The sequence below is a fragment of the Theropithecus gelada genome, chromosome 16, assembly GCF_003255815.1.
Source record: "Theropithecus gelada isolate Dixy chromosome 16, Tgel_1.0, whole genome shotgun sequence".
Classification (NCBI taxonomy): domain Eukaryota; kingdom Metazoa; phylum Chordata; class Mammalia; order Primates; family Cercopithecidae; genus Theropithecus; species Theropithecus gelada.
The window spans coordinates 22,431,462-22,452,431 of record NC_037684.1 but is presented as its reverse complement, the minus strand read 5'-3'; the positions used below and the strand labels follow the sequence as shown (position 1 = coordinate 22,452,431).

Below are 20,970 nucleotides of genomic sequence, written 5' to 3'. Positions count from 1 at the left end.
TAGTCTATGTACTGTGGCATAAACCACAGAGACGTCTTTACATAGTCCTGATATCCAGGGTGTGTTGATATGAACAAATAAGACAACCATGTAACTAGATGAAAATAATTAACAAAAAATATGTATCCAGGACTAGTTTAAGTGGGCAGAGGTTCATGGAAGTTTCCAATATAGGCAGGTTGGGACTGTTCTGTGTGAGTAAAGATAACTTCTGTTCTTAAAGATAGTTAACTTCTTTGAAAGAGAGTCCATACATATTCTCAAGGGTGATCCAACCTATATGCTTTAAATGTGTCAAGCTTTATGGACATGTAGTGGTTGCCATAAATTTACTTTTCAAATATTTTTGCTTAGATTCCAACATGCCATGGGAGGAGTACCTGCCTGGGCAGAGACTACTAAGCGGACAACATCTTCAGATGGTGAGCGTTGATACCTCTGTTTAAATTAGTACGTAAGTCCCCGTTCCTGTTTGTTATTATTTGAGCTTTCTTATGAGGCTCATTAAAACCTGGTATTTCTTGCCTGGCTGGGTAGCTCACGCCTGTAATCCCAGTGCTTTGGGAGCCCAAGCTGGGTGGATTGCTTGAGTCCAGGAGTTCAAGACCAGACCGGGTGACGTGGCGAAATCCCGCCTCTACAAAAAATACAAAAATTAGCCAGGCGTGGTGGTGTGTTCCTGTAGTCCCAGCTACTTGGGAGGCTGAGGTGGGAGGATTGCTTGAGCCAGGGAAGACTAGGTGCAGTAACCTGTGATAGTGCCAATGTACTCCAGCCTCAGTGACAGAGTGAGACCCTGTCTCAAAAAACAAAAACCAAAAAACAAAATCTGTTTTTTGACTGTAGGTTTTAAATTTAACTTGTACCATGGCTATTTTCTGCTTTTTCGATCTTTTGAGTTTAGCTGTTATAAATATGGATGGCTTAGCTGAAATCTGGTTTGTGTGCTTGGAGTTACACATTTTCGACTTGGAATTAACCTTTGAAATCCTGAGAGTCCAGAGTATATCCTCTCACATCATGTAGGAGCTCCTTCCTTAGCATCCTTGATGTCCGTTGAGCTTCAGTTTATGACCACCACCTCTGTCCCCTTTCTCCCTAGCCTGTTAGTCTGCATGGTATGTAAATACAGGTAGCCCATACAAAGAGCCAGTGTTCTATGTAATTCTATTAGAAAAGACAGTCTGCTATTAAGTAGAAATTGACCGTGTTTGTTTCTAGCCATTTGCTTTCAGAGGTTGAAGGAATCTTAGTGATGTGGCCTGACTTTATCCACTGCAGTAATCTTTTCTACATTATCCTCTGCTTAAATATATCTAGTAATGTACTCTGTGTGTGTGTGTGTGTGTGTGTGTGTGTGTATATGTCGGAATCTCACTCTGTCACCCAGGGCTGGAGTGCAGTGGGGCAATCTCAGCTCACTACAACCTCCACCTCCCGGGTTCCAGTGATTGTTTTGTCTGAGTAGCTGGGGTTACAGGTGTATGCCATTACACCTGGCTAATTTTTGTATTTTTAGTAGAATCGGGGTTTCACTGTGTTGGCCAGGCTGGTCTTGAACTCTTGACCTTCCAGAGTGTTGGGATTACAGGCATGAGCCACTGTGCTTGGCCTAAATACTGTACTTTTTACTAAACTGTTTCTTCCCCTTCTTCCCTTTTCTTGAAGAACTGTTAGACAGTTTTTCCTATTTTGAAATTTATTTCCCAACAACTCTCTACTCCTACGGTTTGAAACATATGGATTATCTTCTTTTTCTCTTATTTGGGAAGCCTCTTTCCATGTTTGTTTTTTAATACGTTAAATATCCCTCGTTATTTTGACTATTTTTTTGTTGGCATACTTCTAGACCCTAGATCACCAGTTTGTCCTCCTGTATGAAACAATTTTATTGTCCATTTCAGAATGCTGCATTTATAGAACCCCACAACATTTTAGAGTCCTGTAATTTTAGATATGGTTATGCTAGCTGTTGAAACAAAATCCCACAGATCCCAGTGGCATAATCCAATTGAAGTTGATTTTTTCAGCACATAAAATTGGGGTAGTAGGAAGGTGATGGTTTACTTTAGGGACCCAAGTTTATAGAAATTCTGTCATCTTTAGGTTGGTTCTTCCATAGTTGCCTGAGATGTTGACATCCACTTGGCTTATAGGAGGAGAAAGAAGGGATTTTTATTGGCCTTTCCTGGAAATGGTACAGGATACTTTTTCTTTTTTTTTTTTGAGACGGAGTCTCGCTCTGTCGCCTAGGCTGGAGTGCAGTGGCCAGATCTCAGCTCACTGCAAGCTCCGCCTCCCGGGTTTATGCCATTCTCCTGCCTCAGCCTCCTGAGTAGCTGGGACTGCAGGCGCCTGCCACCTCGCCCGGCTAGTTTTTTGTATATTTTAGTAGAGACGGGGTTTCACCGTATTAGCCAGGATGGTCTGGATCTCCTGACCTCGTGATCCGCCCGTCTCGGCCTCCCAAAGTGCTGGGATTACAGGCTTGAGCCACTGCGCCCGGCTGGTACAGGATACTTTTGCCTACATTTTGTTGGCTGGAACTCAGTCATAAGGCCACACTAACTGAGAGGATCCTAGAAAGTGTAGTTTGGCTTTGTACACAGGAGAAAAAGGAAGTGGATTAAGTCAGCAATTAGTCAGTCTACTACAGTCTGGGATATGCTTGTCTAATACATTCATTTTGTACATCAGAGAGGTTCAAAGAGATAGTGACTTGAAGGTATACTTATTGTTGACAGAATGGTGACTAGCACTCAGCTTCACAATTATCTCCAGTGTGTAATTTTTATCTGTACATATTTACTGAGTTTCTTTGTAAGAAAATTCTCGCTTTTGAACATAACACACTTCCAAAAATCAATGGCAATTCATTAATATTATGAGTTGTTTTATTGTGTTGCTCTTTGTTTATCCCCTCCCCCCATCATTTTAGCTTGCTTTGTATTTTGCTTAGACTTCATAGTACTTTTGAACTGGCTTGATGTCTTCTGTAAGTTTTGGAAATTCTCACCTGTCTTCAAGTATTGTTTCTGTTCCAGTCTTCCTTTCTGGGTTATTAGTAATATGTATATTAAATATTTTCAACCTATTCTGTGTGGTTTGGTTTTTGTTTTTTTTTTTTGAGACAGGGTCCACTCTGTTGCCCAGTCTGGAGTGCAGTGATGTGATCTTGGCTCACTGTAGTCTCGACCTCCTGGGTTAAGCAATTCTCCCACCTCAGCCTCTGGAGTAGCTAGGACTACAGGCATATGCCACCATGCCCAGCTAATTAAAAAACATTTTTTTTTTGTAGTGACAGGATCTTATTATGTTGCCCACGTTGGCATTCAGTGTGTTTTTTATCCTTTTTCTTTCTGTACTTCTGTCTGGGTATATTTTTCTGATTCGTTTTCTAGACCACAAATTCTCTCTACAGCTAATTTGGTAAACTGTTAAAAACCTATATTGGAGGCTTAATTTAATTTAATTTATTATTATTTTTTGAGGCAATCTTGCTCTGTCTTGTAGGCCGGAGTGCAGTGGCGCTACTTTGGCTCACCATAATCTCTGCCTCTTGAGTTCAAGTGACTCTCCTGCTTCAGCCAACCAAGTAGCTGGGATTACAGGTGTGCACTACCGCGCCCAGCTAATTTTTGTATTTTTAGTAGACAACGAGGTTTCACCGTTTTGGCCAGGCTAGTCTTGAACCCCTGACCTCAAGTGATCCACTTCTCTCGGCCTCCCAAAGTACTGGGATTATAGTTATGAGCCACCATGCCCGGCCTGTTGGGGGCTTAATTTTAATTACTGTATTTTTCAGTTGTAGAATTTCTTTTTAAAATATTCTAGATTTCTGGCTCAATTTTGAGTCTTGTTTTTCATTTTTAACTACATTAAATATAGTTTTTGTTTTTGTTTTGAGACAAAGTCTTATTCTGTCACCCAGGCTGGAGTGCAGTGACAATCTCAGGTCAGTGCAACCTCTGCCTCCCGGGTTCAAGCCATTCTCCTGCTTCAGCCTCCCGAGTAGCTGGGATTACAGGCACAAGCCATCATGCCCAGTTAATTTTTGTATTTTTAGTAGAGACGGGGTTTCTCCATGTTGGCCAGGTTGGTCTTGGACTCCTGACCGCAGGTGATCCACTTGCCTCAGCCTCCCAAAGTACTGGGATTACAGATGTGAGCCACCGCGCCTGGCCTAAACATAGTATTTTTAAGGTTTGTATCTGATAATTCCGTTGTCTAGATCCCTGTGGGGATTGTCTAGTTTTCCTTTTGGTTTTTAGTCAAGTTATCTTGTCAGTATTTGTCTGGTTATATTTCATTGAGTGATGAACATTTCATATGAAAAATAATGTCGATTAATTAGATCTAGAATGATGGTTTATATGTTTACTTCTAGGTAGCTAGCTTGGCAGGGGACACTAGCAATCCCAGAACGTTTTATTTTAATGAGGAATTATGAAGCGGAGTTTCAGTTTTTGGAAGATATTCTTATAATTCTTTGATTTCACCTTTAATCCTAGTGGTAGCCCTTTGTGGCCTCAATCCAAAACCTGGTGGCTTACCAGACCCTGTCAAGAAGCTTGGAGCTAGTTTTTTCCTTCTTAGCTTCGCAAGTGTTTTAAGTTTGCTCAGCTCCTTAGCTGTCTCCACGGGAATCATCAGTCATCTCCAGGGGAAAAGCAGCCCTATTAGCTCTTTTTGAAGTTCTGATACATAGATTGCTGACTGATCAGTCAGCTAAAAGTTCTGGTTCTTATTCATGTGAGTTGTTAAGCTAGATCAGTAGCCAACCTATTGCCAATTTTGCCGTGATTATGAGTTGCTCTTTTTAAATGAAATGCTGGCTTTAAAAACTTTTATTTCACTTTATCTTGTTTTAGTAACCATCTGTGTATGTGTTAGTCTTTCGTTCTAGAGTTAAATTTTGATTTTAACTATGGATGTTAAGCTTTGTGTCATCTTTTTCTTCCCTTTAAATGGTTTTTTTTTTTTTTTCCTGTTTTGTTTTTGCCAATTGCAACTTTTAAAAAAGAATTGAAGTTGGGAGGCTGGAAAGGGAGTTGATGTTGAAAATATATTCATAGAAGTTTTGGGTAGGTAGAGGGGCAACTCCTTGATTCTAAAGATCAGCCTTCTGGGTTTGTTTGACTTAGATGAAAGTGAAGAGGATGAAGATGATTTGTTGCAAAGGACTGGGAATTTCATATCCACATCAACTTCTCTTCCAAGAGGAATCTTGAAGGTGAGAGTCAGTGAAGTTGGGGGACCCTATCCGACTACTTACCTCTGCAATGTAATCTGCTTCCCAGTAACAGATGTATGGATTCCTATTATCTCTGGGGTTAAATATGTTTGCTGTCATTTTGCCCTGGTAAATACTTATGTTATTGTTTTTTTGTTTTTGTTTTTGTTTTTCCTTTTGCAAAAATGTTCTAGAGGTATTACGTTCCTATTGCTTGAGCTCAGGAGTTTGAAGCTACAGTGAGCTGTGATGGAACCACCGTACTTTAGCCTGGGTGAAAGCGAGACCCTGTCTCTAAATAAATAAATAAATAAATAAATAAATTTTCCAATAATTCTAGGAATCCTATTTGGTTTATCTTCATTTTCATTGGCATCAACCTAGTCCATACTGCTGTCATCTCTTATCTGGCATATTGCAGTAGCTTTGTGACTGGGCTCTCTACTGCCACTTTACCTCTTTTTAAATCATTCTTCATATGGCAGCCAGAGGGATCTTTTAAAAATAAAACATCAGATCATGTCACTTTTCATTGCTTTTTGAAAACTTCTGAATTCCTTACCGTATTCTACACTGCCCTTTACAATCTGGCTTTTGCTTGGATCCTTAGCCTCATCTCAGACCCGTTTCCCATGATTTCCCACTTGAGTCACACAAGCCTTTTTCTGTTTCTTGGACATGCTGCTAGGTCCTTTCTTGCCAGTGAACCTTTGCTCTTGCTCTTTTGTTCTGCCTGTCTTGTCTTCAGGCAGTCCTAATAGCTAGCTCATTCTTTCTTTTCTGCTCAGATGGCACCTTAGACAAGACTTTGTCTGAAGTGCTCTACACTATTCACTTTTTAACTCATCACTATGTCTAGCTTGTTCATTGTGGTAACCAGCTGCCTACCTAGCACAGTACTTTAGTTAGATCCATCATATTAGCAGACAGTACTTTAGTTTAATATCTGTCATATTAACAGATCCCTCTATGACATAAATATCTTTTTTGTTGTTGTTTTTGGTTTTTTTGAGACGGAGTTTTGCTGTTTTGCCCAGGCTGGAGTGCAAGGGCGTGATCTTGGCTCATTGTAACCTCTGCCTCCCGGGTTCAAGCGATTCTCCTGCCTCAGCCACCCACGTAGCTGGGATTACAGGCGTGCACTACCATGCCTGGCAATTTTTTTTTTTTTTTGTATTTTTGGTAGAGACAGGGTTTCTCCATGTTAGTCAGGCTGGTCTCGAACTCCTGACCTCAGGTGATCCGCCCACCTCAGCCTCCCAAAGTGCTGGGATTACAGGCGTAGCCGCCGTGCCTGGCAACATAGGTATCTTATTACACATTGGCAGGAGTATTTAAATGGGGCAGGGGAACCTATTATGATAAATTAGAGTGATTTTGTCTCTCCCACCTTATGAGGAAAATTCATCAGGCCTTCACAGGGTGAATTCACCTCCATTAAAAATGTAGTTACTGCATGGCCGGGCACAGTGGCTCACGCCTGTAATCCCAGCACTTTGGGAGGCTGAGGAGGGCCGATCACCTGAGGTCGGGAGTTTGAGACCAGCGTGACCAGCATGGAGAAACCTCGTCTCTACTGAAAATACAAAATTAGCTGGGTGTGGTGGCGGGCGCCTGTGATCCTGGCTACTTGGGAGGCTGAGGCAGGAGAATTGCTTGAACCCAGGAGGCAGAGGTTGCAGTGAGCCGAGATCGCGCCATTGCACTCCAGCCTGGGCAACAAGAGCGAAACTCAGTCTCAAAAAAAAGGTAATAGTTACCGTAAAAATTTACCTTCAGTGACTACAAACAAAACACTTTTGTTTTTAACTGAGTTTTAAAAATTCAAGGGGAAACCTGTAAAAACAAAATAAATAACAAAATAGTCCAGGTGATGGATGAGATTACCATTACTTTAAACTTGGAACCGTGTACCCTAAGAGAATAAAGCAAGCAACCTGTGCCAATCGAAGAACTGTGGGGACAACTGTGTGGTGCCTCTTGCATTTGTGCCATGAATGCAAAGATGCCAGGTGCCAAAGTAGAAGTTTTAAATGAAATTTCCTCAGAAGTGAAAGTCTCTTAACACAAATGGATGTATTTTGGGGAAATGACTACATACTAGTGCTCTAAGAATGAGTAATACATTAAGACTTCTAGATATGGAAAGCACTTTAATGATTTAATCTTTTTATTTGAAAGATGGTAAAAATGGATTCTTGTGTGGTAAAGTGACTTGCTAGTTGGTGCCAGAGCTGCAGTTTTTTTTTTTTTAGAGTTGTGGTCCTTTGGTTAACATTCCAGTGCATTTTTTTTCCTGCATTGTAAACGATAATGTCTTTTCTTTATACTCTAAAGGAAATAATGTTAATTCATTTCAGTTGATAAAATCCCAGCTTTCATTTCCTGTAGATGAAGAACTGCCAGCCTGCGAATGCTGAACGTCCTACTGTTGCTCGGATCTCATCTGTGCAGTTCCATCCCGGTGCACAGATTGTGATGGTCGCTGGATTAGATAATGCTGTATCACTATTTCAGGTGTGCGTCCTTATTTACTTATGTATTTCTAATGCATTATTTTTATTTAAGAACCAGACATTTGCAACCCCAAATGCAAAAATACCGGAAAAAAAAATATTCATGGCTAAAATGTCATAGCCCAAAGCATAGCTGAGTCTCAATGGAAGTGACAGAGTTCATTTGCTTGGAAGTACAAAATAGAACCTCCAGTCAGCATACTGCCCTTGCTTCTTGCTCCAAAGTCTGTTTTCACTATTGTCAATCACAGCTGCTCACCCCTTGCCTGTTCACAGTTTTGGTAGCTCACCATCCCTTGCCCACTCACATTTTTATTGAATGCACCTGTATGACTTCAGTGTACAAGGAGCCGTAATAATAGGGGATTTGTAGTAAAATTTTTCTTCCACTGAATATAAAAGTTCAGCAAAATATTGGTTTAAAATAATAGATTGAGAAGTGATGAATGTATTAATCATATTAGTGAATATATTATCTCTATAAAAACGTGTTTTTTAAATTTTCTGGTGAGTTATTAGAGCAAAGCAATAATATGACCTCATGACTTTACTGCGTCTTCCATGTTTATTCATCTAACACTGATGTACCCTGATAAGTTTCTTGGATTGCAACAATAAACAACAGACCTGGCCCTTCACTTCAGGATGTCACTCTTTGATGGGGTTATAGATGGTGAACACATGGTCACAAATGTAACCGTTCAGTCCTGCAGGTGCTTCACAGTATCTCCTTTTGGATAGGGTATCCCAGTTTTCTTTTAGAGAACAACACTTGGTCCAGTTCATGTAGTTTGGATGCGACTGACTCTGTTTCCTTATCTGTGGGTGGACAAACGCAAGAGATTAGTAGGGCAAGGTATGGGGAAGGAGAGTGGAGCCTCTGTGCCTTCTCAGGGCATGCCACCTCCCCGGCACCTCCATGTGTTTAGCATACCAGAAGCTCTCTGAACCCCTTCTGTTAAGATTTTTTATGAAGGCCTGTTGACATAGGCATGATTGATTAAATCATTGGCCATGGCTGCTTAAGTCAGCCTTCAGCCCCTTGGGTATGTATTTTTAAATGAATGCTTGTAGTGAAAAGTATATACTACCAGGATACAGGGTTCATGGAAATAATCAAAAGAACCAATTTGTACTTCTTTATAGGTTGATGGGAAAACAAATCCTAAAATCCAGAGCATCTATTTGGAAAGGTTTCCAATCTTTAAGGCTTGTTTTAGTGCTAATGGGGAAGAAGTTTTAGCCACGAGTACCCACAGCAAGGTTCTTTATGTCTATGACATGCTAGCTGGAAAGTTAATTCCTGTGCATCAAGTGAGAGGTAAGATTTCTGTTGAACACATGCAACCAATCATCCCCCCTCAGGTGAGTTTATATAGCAGTGTTTACAACTACTTTTTTCACTCCATAGGATTCTTAAAAATAAGAGTTTCTTTCGGTATAGTATTTGGAAAATGTCTTTGTGCTTTTGAGGTAATGCATTTGAATGAAACCAGTGAACTTTTTTATTGAACACTTATGGAATGATTGTAATTTGGAAGTATGTATTCCCCCTAAACCAGAGAAACAATTGCAGATACTTGGCTATAAAGTTAGCAGTTGATGCAGCAGAAAAAGCATGAGCCATGGAGCTAGAAGACCCGGATTCCATTTCTTTGGACAAACTGTTTCACCTCTCTGATCTTCAGGAAACTTGGATACTCTGTAGTTTTAGTGTTAGTTATAATAAAATTTTAATTTATATTTAGGGGGAATAAAGCACTGCTTTTGGAGGTACTTCTGTATTTTAAAGAATGAACTACTTAAAAAATAATGCCTTTTTAGGAGGTGAAAATTTATTTGCCCTCTACCTTCCCCGTTCTTTTCTTGTATTTCCCTACTCCTTTATACCCTAAAATACACCGACACCTTCATGCATCCTTTGGGAACCAAAGCCCTTCTAATGAGGTTGTCTGGCTAATCTCAGGAGGTAGTGTTGGCATATGGCACGGCTCACTGGTGCTTTCCCTATTAAACTGCACGTGCATGTGGCTGGAAAGGACAAGAGTAGCTCTGTACAACCATTTTTCTACTAGTGGCTGAAAGTAGATGGGGCCAACTTTAGAAACATTTATGATGTTAATAGCATTTCCAGTCTTTTCTTTCCTGTGTTCCTGACAGTTTGATCCTTTCCGAGTAGATCCTTGGTTTACTCTGAGGCAGAGCTTCTCAGAAGTAAATGTGCACATGAATCACCTGGGGATCTCATTAAGCTTCAGATTCTGATTCTGTAGGTCTTAGGTGGGTTGATTCTGCATTTTTAGTTCTCTCAGGTGATGGTGATACTGTGGTCCATGGACCTCATGTGGTTAAAAAGCCTTAAACCATCTTCTCATATTGAAATAGAAAACAATATGTAGTAGTTGTTATTTTTACATGTCATTTCACTAATCAAAAGTAATAGATTCTGGCGTCTCCTTGTCTTGCATCCTCTTGGGAGAAAGCACACCATGCGTTGGCCAAGATACAGTTAGTGATCTTTACCATGGATCTGCTAGGTGTGCAGGAGTGTGTGTCTAGTCACCAACTCCTCTGGAGACATGGCATTGATCTTTCCTTCCCAGTATTTCTCCTTTTTCTATTTTCACATTTCCACTGCCTGATACTGTGCTGTTAGGATTAGGTCTGTAGGGGTTTCCAGCTGTAGCTTCACATGGTGCTAGAATGAGCCTCCTGTCTCTGCTTCATCATGAAATGATATTTTCTTTATGTTTGGAACTATTTCAGTATACTTTAGTCAGTACATACGGTTTATTAAGAAATTGCAATTAAAATTACCCTTATTAGGGATAGTGAAGTGCCTTTCATAGTAAGGAGACTGGTCATCAGCAGAAGTAACCCCAGTGCTTGGAAATATGTGTCTGAAATAATATTGGGAAGCATGAGTGCAAGCAAGGGAACTAAGATGTAGTCTTTGGGAGGCAGGACTAGAGTGGGATATCTAGTTTGTAGTAGTGGAAAGTAGCCTTAATCTGCATTTTCCTGAAGTGGAACAAGGGTCCTTAACCAGATTTTTGTAAATCCTTTTTCTCTAATTAGTATTTTAACTTAGTAACTTAAAATTTTAAAAATACAGACATATATTTTTGACTAGGCAATATATTCACATGGTATAAAAGTCTGATATGGAGAAACGAATGAATAGTGAAAACTATCTTCTGCTGTGTCTCCCTGGCTACTTACTTTCCTTCTTTGGAGGTAGCCAGTTGTATGCATTCTGATGCATCCTATTAGGTAACTTTTTAAAGAGTAACTTGGCTCTCTAAGCATTTTGATGTCAGGAAGAGTCTCCTGTATAGTCAATATGAACCTTTCAGTCATGGAAAAAGACATGTCCTTTTGTAAGTAAGTTGACTGGTTTGTATACCTAGCTCTCCTATGATTTGGTTACATGTGTCACATCCAGAGAAGCTAGTCAATCCTTAAGTAAACTGACATATTGTGAAAAGTTTTGGGGTTTTTTTTTTTTTTGTCTCACAAAGTTAAAGATGAGACTCCTCTCCATCATGAGCTGCTTAGTAAGTGGCCAGCAGCTAGTTTGTATATGTTTTTATGTTTTTGGCTGTCTCTAGTGGCAGTGTATTTCCCTTCTGGTAATGAACTTTGTGACAAAGAAGTATAATTTATCCTTTTAGTTAATTAGCAGTATTACTGCATATATTTGGAAAATTAATTGATATGTTTACTGTTTGGAGAGCTGAGTCTGTGGCCTGCAAGTAAAATGGTAAATGCTAACCAGGACAAAGAAGAGAAGTTTGCTAAGTGCTTTGTAGTGACCTTATGTTTGGGTCAAACTCAGTGATGCCTGGGTTTAGACTTATTCAGGGTCTGAGCCAGGGTTTTGTTTAATTTGAGCCACTTACATATTTTAAAAAGTAAGAAACTCATTTGTAAATAGATGATAGTTTTATTGAAAACTGTATTAAACTTTATTTAATCGCCTTATCTCCTATTTTAGGTTTGAAAGAGAAGATAGTGAGGAGCTTTGAAGTCTCCTCAGATGGGTCCTTCTTGCTCATAAATGGCATTGCTGGATATTTGCATTTGCTAGCAATGAAGGTAAAGCATTATTATTGCTACTTGTTCTTCTCCCACAAGACATTAGTGTAGGCATAGTCTTGAACCTTAACTCAGTGTGTCCTTAAATATGCATCTCTAAGTAGAGGAGCACAGGTGGGACTTGGAGAGAAGTTGTTGGCAGTTGGGGTAGACCTTTTGATTACAGGGAAAAATACAGTTGAGTAGGTGCTAGAAAATAGAGAACTAGGTTATTTTTCTCTACATTGTGTGATTCTTCTGTATACTTTCTAACAGTTTGATAAATATTTATTGTTTTAGACCAAAGAACTGATTGGAAGCATGAAAATTAATGGAAGGGTTGCAGCATCCACATTCTCTTCAGATAGTAAGAAAGTGTATGCCTCTTCGGGTAAGTCAATGACTTGAAAGAAGCTAAGGATATTTTTACATTTTAAATTTTGGGCCAGGCACGGTGGCTCACACCTGTAATCACACTACTTTGGGAGGCTGAAGTGGGCGGATACCTTGAGGTCAGCGGTTCAAGACCAGCCTGGCCAACATGGTAAAACTCCATCTTTACTAAAAATGCAAAAAGTACCCGGGCGTGGTGGCACGGGCCTGTAATCCCAGCTACTTGAGAGGCTGAGGTGGGAGAATCACTTGAACCTGGGAGGCAGAGGTTGCAGTGAGCTGTGATTGGGCCACTGCACTCCAGCCTGAGGGACAGAACGAGACTCCATCTCAATAAATTTTTTTTTTTAGCCGTCTATCCTGGGCTACAGAGCAAGACTCTGTCTCAAAAAAAACAAAAGCAGAACAAAAAAACAAAAAACAACTAGAGTCAGGTGTGGTAGCTTACTCCTGTAATCCCGGCACTTTGGGAGGCGGAGGTGAGTGGATCATTTGAGGTCAGGAGTTCAAGACCAGCCTGGCCAACATGGTAAGACCCTGTCCCTACTGAAAATACAAAAATTAGCCAGGCATCCCAGCTAGTCGGGAGGCTGAGGCAGAGAATCGCTGGAACCTGGGAGACAGAAGCTGCACTGAGCTGAGATCACATCTCAAAAAAAAGAAAAAAAATATATATATATATATATATATATATATGTTTGTATATATATATGAATTTAACAAAAAGCCGTGTTTGGTTTTAAGTTTCTTTTTAGGTAGAAAATCGGATTTATTTTTAGAATTCATTTTTGTTGCCATTGCCTTCTCATTAACTAATAATAGTGGAGGGCTAACAATTTAACATGCAGTTTTAACATGTTTGGGGAAAGAATGAGAAGATTACGCTTATGTAAAAGGTTATTCAGGGGTAATCATTCTCATATGATTTCCCGTGCTATGAACATTAAAATAAAATTTTATATGCCTTTTTTTCCCTATTCTATCTTTTGTCACTTGGTTTTCAGGAAACCTTCAGAGGGCAAAGGAAAAACTTCCACTACAGTTTGATTTATATTAACATTCTTGAAATGACAAAATCATAGATACAGAGAATAGATTAGTGGTTGTGCGGGTTTAAGGAGGATTTGAGGGCAGGAGGGAAGTGGAGGTGGCTGTAAAAGACCAACAGGAGGGGTCCTTGTGGTGACAGGAAGTTTTGTGTCTTGACTGTATCAGTGTCACTATCCTGGTTGTAATGTTGTCCTGTAGTTATGCAAAATGTTAACATTGGGGGGAAATGGTAAAGTAAGACCACACTGTATTTTCTGTATTATTCCTTACAGTGTATGTGAATCTACAATTATCTTAAGAGACATGATTTTAAGTAACTTTCAAAAAGAAAGTCAGAAAACCTTCAAATGAATCATCTTTCTTTAAATAATGTCTGCCTTATCTTTTTAAGAAAGGTAAGACTACTTACTTAAAATCATCAACTCCTGTAACAATACTCTCTTGACTTCGATAATGTTTTAAATTGTCTTCATTATTGTCCTTTCTGACCTTTCTGTAGCTCTTTTAATTAACTGCACTGTCCTGCTCTTCTACCTTTCTGACTTCCCTAAGCCTTCTTGACTCTTATTCTGTATCCCAAAGGACCGTGGGGGCCATCCCTTGGGAGAGCTACATAATCTTAGCATAGTTAATGCTGTGTTTGATAGTGGGAGGCTTTCAAGTGGTTCTGCTCTGTGAGTAGTAGTCAGCAATCTCTGTACAGCTTTTTAGCATAATTTTTATTTGACCTCAGCTAGGAGCGTTTAGTAATTTAACGTTAATAAAATGAGTAGCATTAATTAAAATTATTTCACTTTTTAAAAAGGATTAATTTTAGCATTAACATTAATTTCTGTTTTGTTTTTATCCTAGAATCAGACTTTCACAAGGTTATTTACATTTGTATGTTTCTAATCAATGAATAAAAAGCCAGGAGTAGCTATATTTTCTATATTATACTAGTTTTTGTGACCAGAAAGAAGAGAAAGAAAAGAAGAGAAAGAAAAGAAGAAAAAGAGGAAGGAAGGAGGGAAGGAAGGAAGGAAGGAAGGAGGGAAGAAAGGAAGGAAGGGAGAAAGGAAGGGAGGGAGGAAGGAAGGGAGGGAGGGAGGGAGGAAGGGAGGAAGGAGGGAGGGAGGAAGGGAGGGAAGGAAGGAAGGAATTCAGAGTAACATTCCTGATGAAATGACCCTTGGCCCTGGGAGAGAGAGAGTCAGGGAGGGGAGAAGAGGTGGGGAAGGGAAAAGAGGTGGGGAGGATTGGTCAGCAGAGGTACTGAAATTTGGTATATGAATTGGATGCAGATGTAATGTATTTACAAATTTGGTCACGGCTGTCTAATTTATAATAAGGTCCTAAGAAAGCAGGGAAGGAGAAATCAAAAGTTGAGCCTTGGTAAGTTAGGGGTAATTTTGAAATTTTGATGGTTCTCCTCCTCCCTCTCCCCTTCTTCCTCCTTTTCTTCTTCTTTTTTTTTTTTTTTTTGAGATGGAGTCTCACTCTGTTGCCCAGGCTGGAGTGCAGTGGCAAGATCTCGGCTCACTGCAACCTCTGCCTCCCAGGTTCTAGCAATTCTCCTGCCTCAACCCTCCTGAGTAGCTGGAATTATAGGTGCATACCGCCATGCCCATCTAATTTTTTGTATTTTAGTAGAGACGGGGTTTCCCTGTGTTGCCCAGGCTGGTCTCGAACTCCTGGGCTCAGGCAATCCACCTGTCTCGGCCTCCCAAAGTGTTAGGATTACAGACATGAGCCACCACACCCAGCCACTTCTTTTTTTTGAGACTGAGTCTTGTGTTGCCCAGGCTGGAGTGCAGTGGCACGATCTCAGCTCACTGCAGCCTCTGCCTCCCGGGTTCCAGCGATTCTCCTGCCTCAACCTTCTGGGTAGCTGGGATTACAGGCACACATCACCACATCCGGCTAATTTTTGTATTTTTAGTAAGACGGGGTTTCACAGTGTTGGCCAGGCTAGTCTCGAACTACTGACCTCAGGTGATCCGCCCGCCTTGGCCTCCCAAAGTGCTGGGATTATAGGTGTGAGCCACTGGGTGCAGACCCTTTTCTTATTCTGTATGGAGTAGTTTATGTGATTGGTAACATACTGTTCACATTACATTGTTACATGAAAAGAATATTTTGAGATAAAAAGAGTTGAAGAGTTTACCTTTTTCTGACTTTACAGGTTTTGTCGTTGTTTACTCATGAATTCTTTTTTTTTTTTTGAGACAGAGTCTTGCTCTGTCTCCTAGGCTGGAGTGCAGTGACGTGATCTTGGCTCATTGCATCCTCTGCCTACTGGCTTTAGGCAATTCTCATGCCTCAGCCTCCCCAGGTAGCTGGGATTACAGGCGTGTGCCACCATGCCCAGCTAATTTTTGTATTTTTAGTAGAGATGGTGATTCACCATTTTGGCCAGGTTGGTCTCGAACTCCTGGCCTCAAGTGATCTGCCTGCCTCGGCCTCCCAAAGTGCTGGGATTACAGGCATGAGCCACCATGCCTGGCAATCTCATGGATTCTTTGCTGCCTTTTTTGCCATAAGTCATCAACTCATGGTCGTTTCATGCACTTGCTTTCTAGATGTTCTTGCTTTTGATCTCTTCCCATTTTAGTCTATTGAGAGACTAATTTTTAAACACTTTCCTTTATTATAGCATTAATGTACAGGCAAACATGTAAGGCAAAGGTTTAAAAATTTGATCCTATTCAGTTTTCCCAAATATGTTTTACTGCTGCTTCACCTGCACCTTACTCCAGCCTGGAACATTTTATTTGTTAGGGAGTTGAAACTGAGATTCACTGAATTCTCATTGGGAGAATAAGAGTACATTTGGAAGGGTGAAGTTTAGAGCAATATCCTAAAAGGAAGGATATTGAGGTACTAGAAAAAGGAAGAGGTAAAATAGTGAGGATCCACTTTTGAGATGGATGTACGGTCATTTCAGTAAACTATCTGTGCTTATTTGTAAGCTTGCGTTTAGCATTTTTTATCATTTAAATAACTTGGTAATAGATTAATTATGTGTCTTAATTATAAATTCCTGTGTTCTGGATCAGTTCGTTTTTCACTTCTTCCTCTTCCATCATCATTAACAGTTTGGTATGTAAATCACTAATCTTGCCTATGAGGTACTCTAATACCTGTTGATAGATGTTGGAAGAGCTATGCTAGTGAGTGGTGTTTTTGTTTTGCCTCAGATTTTTGCTCCAATAATTTATCTGAGTGGAACTTAGAAGCTTTTTCTAAAAGTTCAACTCAAACCAACAGCTTGTGATTTTTTCATGTAAACCTAAAGGTATTGTCTATTAATGACTAACTGATGCAGTTTTCTTCTGTATATGTGAATATATACAAGAAATATTCTTAGGCTGGGCATGGTGGCTCACAACTGTAATCGCAGCACTTTGGGAGGCCAAGGCAGGTGGATCACCTGAGGTCAGGAGTTCGAGACCAGCCTGGCCAACATGGTGAAACCCCGTCTCTACTAAAAATACAAAAATTAGCTGGGCATGGTGGCACAAACCTGTAATCCCAGCTATTTGGGAGGCTGAGGCAGGAGAATCGCTTGAACCCAGAAGAAGGAGGTTGCATTGTGCCAAGATGGAGCAGTTACACTCCAGCCTGGGTGACAAGAGCAAAACTGCATCTCAAAAATGGAAAAAAGAAAAAAGAAATATTCTTAGTCCAGTTTTCCAGAACTAGGAGGGTTATAATAGGTCTGTATTTGTAGTCTCCTGTACTATTAAGAGGGACTGAGAGTGGCCAGTTTACTTGCCTTTCAAGTTTAAAGCAAAAGTAACAACTATTTTTTTCACTCTTTTATTCAGGGGATGGAGAAGTTTATGTTTGGGATGTGAACTCAAGGAAGTGCCTTAACAGATTTGTTGATGAAGGCAGTTTATATGGATTAAGCATTGCCACATCTAGGAATGGACAGTATGTTGCTTGTGGGTAAGAGAGATTCTTGTAACCTTAATCACATTGTGCTAATGAGAATATGTTAAGGAATTGAATATACTAGATGGTGCGTGAGTAGTTCTCTTTATAAACTATTCAGTAATTAGGAAATTGGTCAACCCAGCTGAGCTTTTTTCATTTTATCGTCTTTGTGCAGTGTTGAATAATAATATTACAGTAGTTCCCCCCTTATCTGCAGTTTCACTGTTTGTGGTTTTAGTTACCTGTGGTTAATCACAATCTGAAATCTACGTAAGATATTTTGAGAGCAAGAGACCACGATTCATGTAAATTTTATTAGGATATATATTGTTATAATTGTTCTGTTTTATTGTTAGTTATGTCAGTCTGTTATTATGCCTAATTTATAAATTAAACTTTTTTTACAGAGATGTGTGTTTAGGAGAAAACACAGTACACATAGGGTTTAGTAATCCAGTTTGAGGCATCCACTGGGGTCTTGGAACATATGCCCTGCAGATAAGGAGGGATTACTATAACTGCAGTTGAACGCCTTTTTAGCAAAGAAAATGCTGGCGCTACCTTATGTCATTGTAGTTTTTCCTATTTAAAATGCCTGTTTGGTCACATCAAGTTTTCCTGTAATATTTTCAGCTTCTTGTCATTGATGAGGAGATAAGTCTAACTTTGGGTTTAAATCTTTAAGATACCTAAAGCATTTTTCCTTTATCCAACTGAGGGTATAAATAAAAAACATGTTTCTAGGAAATACCATTTGATAGTATTGTAGAAACTTTAAAAATATTATCTAGACCACATTGTGCTATTACTGAAAAAATTGGTTATTACACTGGGGAAAAGATGGGTGTGTTCTCCTACTTGATTCTAAAGATGCAGGGTGGGAGGATGAGGCATTGGATACTTTGCAGTAATTCTAAGCTACCTTACTAAACCACTAATTAGCACCCATAATTCTATAACTTCAAGAAGTAGACTTTTATGATTTTCTTAGACCAAACACAATTGAGCCATGAAATGATTTCAGTCAAATCCTCCCTGGGATGGGAAGTCAAGGGGTCTTGCTGTCCAGAAACTTAGCATGCTCTCTACTCTTTGTTCACTCTCTCCTTCCAGGTTAAAACTGGGGAAACTACTTGTATATATATCCCTACCACCATTTGCAAATTGGAGTTTGGGAGGAAAGGCAAGTAGAACTAGGCTGTGGAGCTTGGAGACCAGGCCATCTGCCTTAGACAGTAAGACAGTAACAGATCCCTTGGAGGGGGAGTGCCCTGATGAAGACCCCTTCCTTTCCTACCCATGCCTGTGCCAAGCCTGTAGCGAGGGACATCTCAGCACAAGCCGAGCGTCTGCCAGGGTAGTGTGTGCTGTGGCAGCAGTTCATGAGTAGCAGATCTTTTGGGAATCAAGCTCCTTTAAAATGAAGACTGCTATTTAAACTATAAGTAGTTTTAAGAAGACCTGCATTTGCCTCTATGTGGGGCAAGAAAAACTGCACAAAAATGGTCTTCACTCAAATTTGTGAAGCCAGTCTTCCTTGCCCTCTGTTTTTTGTATCACTTTTTATTAGTCACCTTTGAAGGGCCTATATAGGAAAGAATCTAATACTAGTAGCTTAAACTCATTTAATTTTAATTGCCCTTCAGTGTAATTGATTTCTGATGTGCTTTTCTAAAGACCATTTAAGGCTTTAGAATCTTGAAGTTATTCTTAAAGAATCTTAAGCAAATCTTTAAGCTTTTAGAAGAGGAAGAAAGGGACAGGGAGATGAGCCTTGAGGTCACTGCAGCAATAGGCAGGCATCAGGTAATGAGTCACCAGGACAGTAGGAATGGCAATAGGGGAATAGGCAAAGGATGTTTGTAATGTATTTGATAAATGCTTAGATGATGAGAAGTGGGAGAGAAGTATTCACGTTCTCAGGCTCCAGGCCTGTGCAACCAGAGGAGTGGAATTGTCATTGAAAGGAGGCAGAAGGAAGGGAGGAGGGGTGACGGTATTAGAAGAGATAATTAATGCATGTGGCCACCCCCACAAACCGTTAGGAATGCAGTGCATAATTAGGACTAAAGGCACTGATTTGGATGTGGTGGGTGATTAGGTGGTCTGTGGGAGTAAATGAGATAAGTGAGACACTAGAAGTAGGTTAGAAATAGAATCCTGAGGACAAGAATCAGTGGAGAAAGAGGTGACTGTGAAGGAAACAGGATGCAAGAAGAGTCAGTAAAGTTTAACCTTCAAGAAGTCAACAGAAGGGGGAGAATTTGAATTCTGTTTTCAACCTGTTTGGTTGGAGGTTCTATAGGACATCTGTGGCTATAGTGGTGATAGCTGGACTCTTTGTAACATATGATTCCTGTAAATACCAGTTTGTGGGGTTAAATCTATATTCACTTAGGTTGTGAAAGCCCTTTTACTTGTTTTTTAATCTACTTTAATCCCTTTTCTCTTTGTAGTTCCAATTGTGGAGTGGTAAATATATACAATCAAGATTCTTGTCTCCAAGAAACAAACCCAAAGCCAATAAAAGCTATAATGAACTTGGTTACAGGTGTTACTTCTCTGACCTTCAATCCTACTACAGAAATCTTGGCAATTGCTTCAGAAAAAATGAAAGAAGCAGTCAGATTGGTAAATATTTCATTACTCCTTTATCGTTGTTAATTATTAAATTTAAGTTGAAAACATGCAAGAGTAACAGGAAAGGAGAGTGTTGAATTATTTTTAAAACAGTGGCTTCTTTTGATGTAGAAATTACTAGTATTGTAGCTTTTGGATGTGGTTGTTGGAAGGATGCACAGTAACCACCACATTTGATTATGTCAGTTCTTTCAGGAAAGCTTTGCTGTCCATTCTCACCATTCCTAAAGTGGTCCTCGTTTTCAGAGGTTTCTTATAGTGTTAATGTTAAGGACTATATTTAAGGCAAACCCTTCCTTCACAATTTTCTTTCCTCATCTGCCTTTTTAAGGCCTGTTGTCTTAATGGAACGGAGGCAGTTCTTGGGTTTTGAAAGTAAGTTGAACTTGAAAATTAAATTGTGTAAAAGTATTGTAATTTAAATAGCTAGATAGTACCTGTGAATATAACCTTTGTGTCAGGAATCTGCAGGACCACCTCCAGGTTTGGTGGCTAACTATAGACAACTTCCAGGACTCTGCATATGTTCGTTGAACTCATGGCTAAAATGTATTGCAGTGAAAAGGATACAAAGCAAAATCAGCAAAGGGAAAGGGTACATGGAGTAAAGTCCAGAGGAAACCGTCTAAGAGTCTTCTTCTAGTGGAGTCACACAGGACAGTTTAATTCCTCCAGTAATGAGTTGTAACAACATGTGTTAAGTGTTTTCTACCTGGGAAGCTCATTAGAGACTCATTGCGGAAGATTTTTATTGGGAGTTCATATAGGTACCACCTCTGCCTATCTTGTACCCTTCTGCTTAGCATGTACCAAAATTCTAGATTCCCAGAAGAAAAGCCGGGTGTTTAGCATAAACCACATTGTTTGTACAAACAGTTTAGGCACAGTGAGCTACCCATATCATTCAGGGAAAGTTTCATGCCAGGATGAGGAACTGTGTGCTAGTCAAGTTTTCCAACACCATGCGATGGCTACCCTTGTAAACAGACCTTTCTGTTTTTTTTTTCCCCCCGAGATGGAATCTCGCTCTGTTGCCCAGGCCTGGAGTGCAGTGGCGTGATCTCAGCTTACTGCAACCTCCACCTCCTGGGTTCAGGTGATTCTTCTGCCTCAGCCTCCTGAGTAGCTGGGATTATAGGC

General features: G+C 40.0%; 1 protein-coding gene across 1 annotated transcript in view; it reads left to right on the top strand.

Moving 5' to 3' along the window:
- Positions 1–20,970, top strand: part of UTP18 (UTP18, small subunit processome component) — a 36,211-nt gene that overhangs the window by 8,252 nt on the left and 6,989 nt on the right. Inside the window, exons 4-11 of the mRNA XM_025361014.1 lie at positions 355–422; positions 5,145–5,233; positions 7,625–7,750; positions 8,896–9,070; positions 11,747–11,847; positions 12,127–12,217; positions 17,079–17,202; positions 19,647–19,821. Of these exons, the coding sequence (XP_025216799.1) occupies positions 355–422; positions 5,145–5,233; positions 7,625–7,750; positions 8,896–9,070; positions 11,747–11,847; positions 12,127–12,217; positions 17,079–17,202; positions 19,647–19,821 (949 nt within the window). The remainder of the gene's footprint in view (positions 1–354; positions 423–5,144; positions 5,234–7,624; positions 7,751–8,895; positions 9,071–11,746; positions 11,848–12,126; positions 12,218–17,078; positions 17,203–19,646; positions 19,822–20,970) is intronic.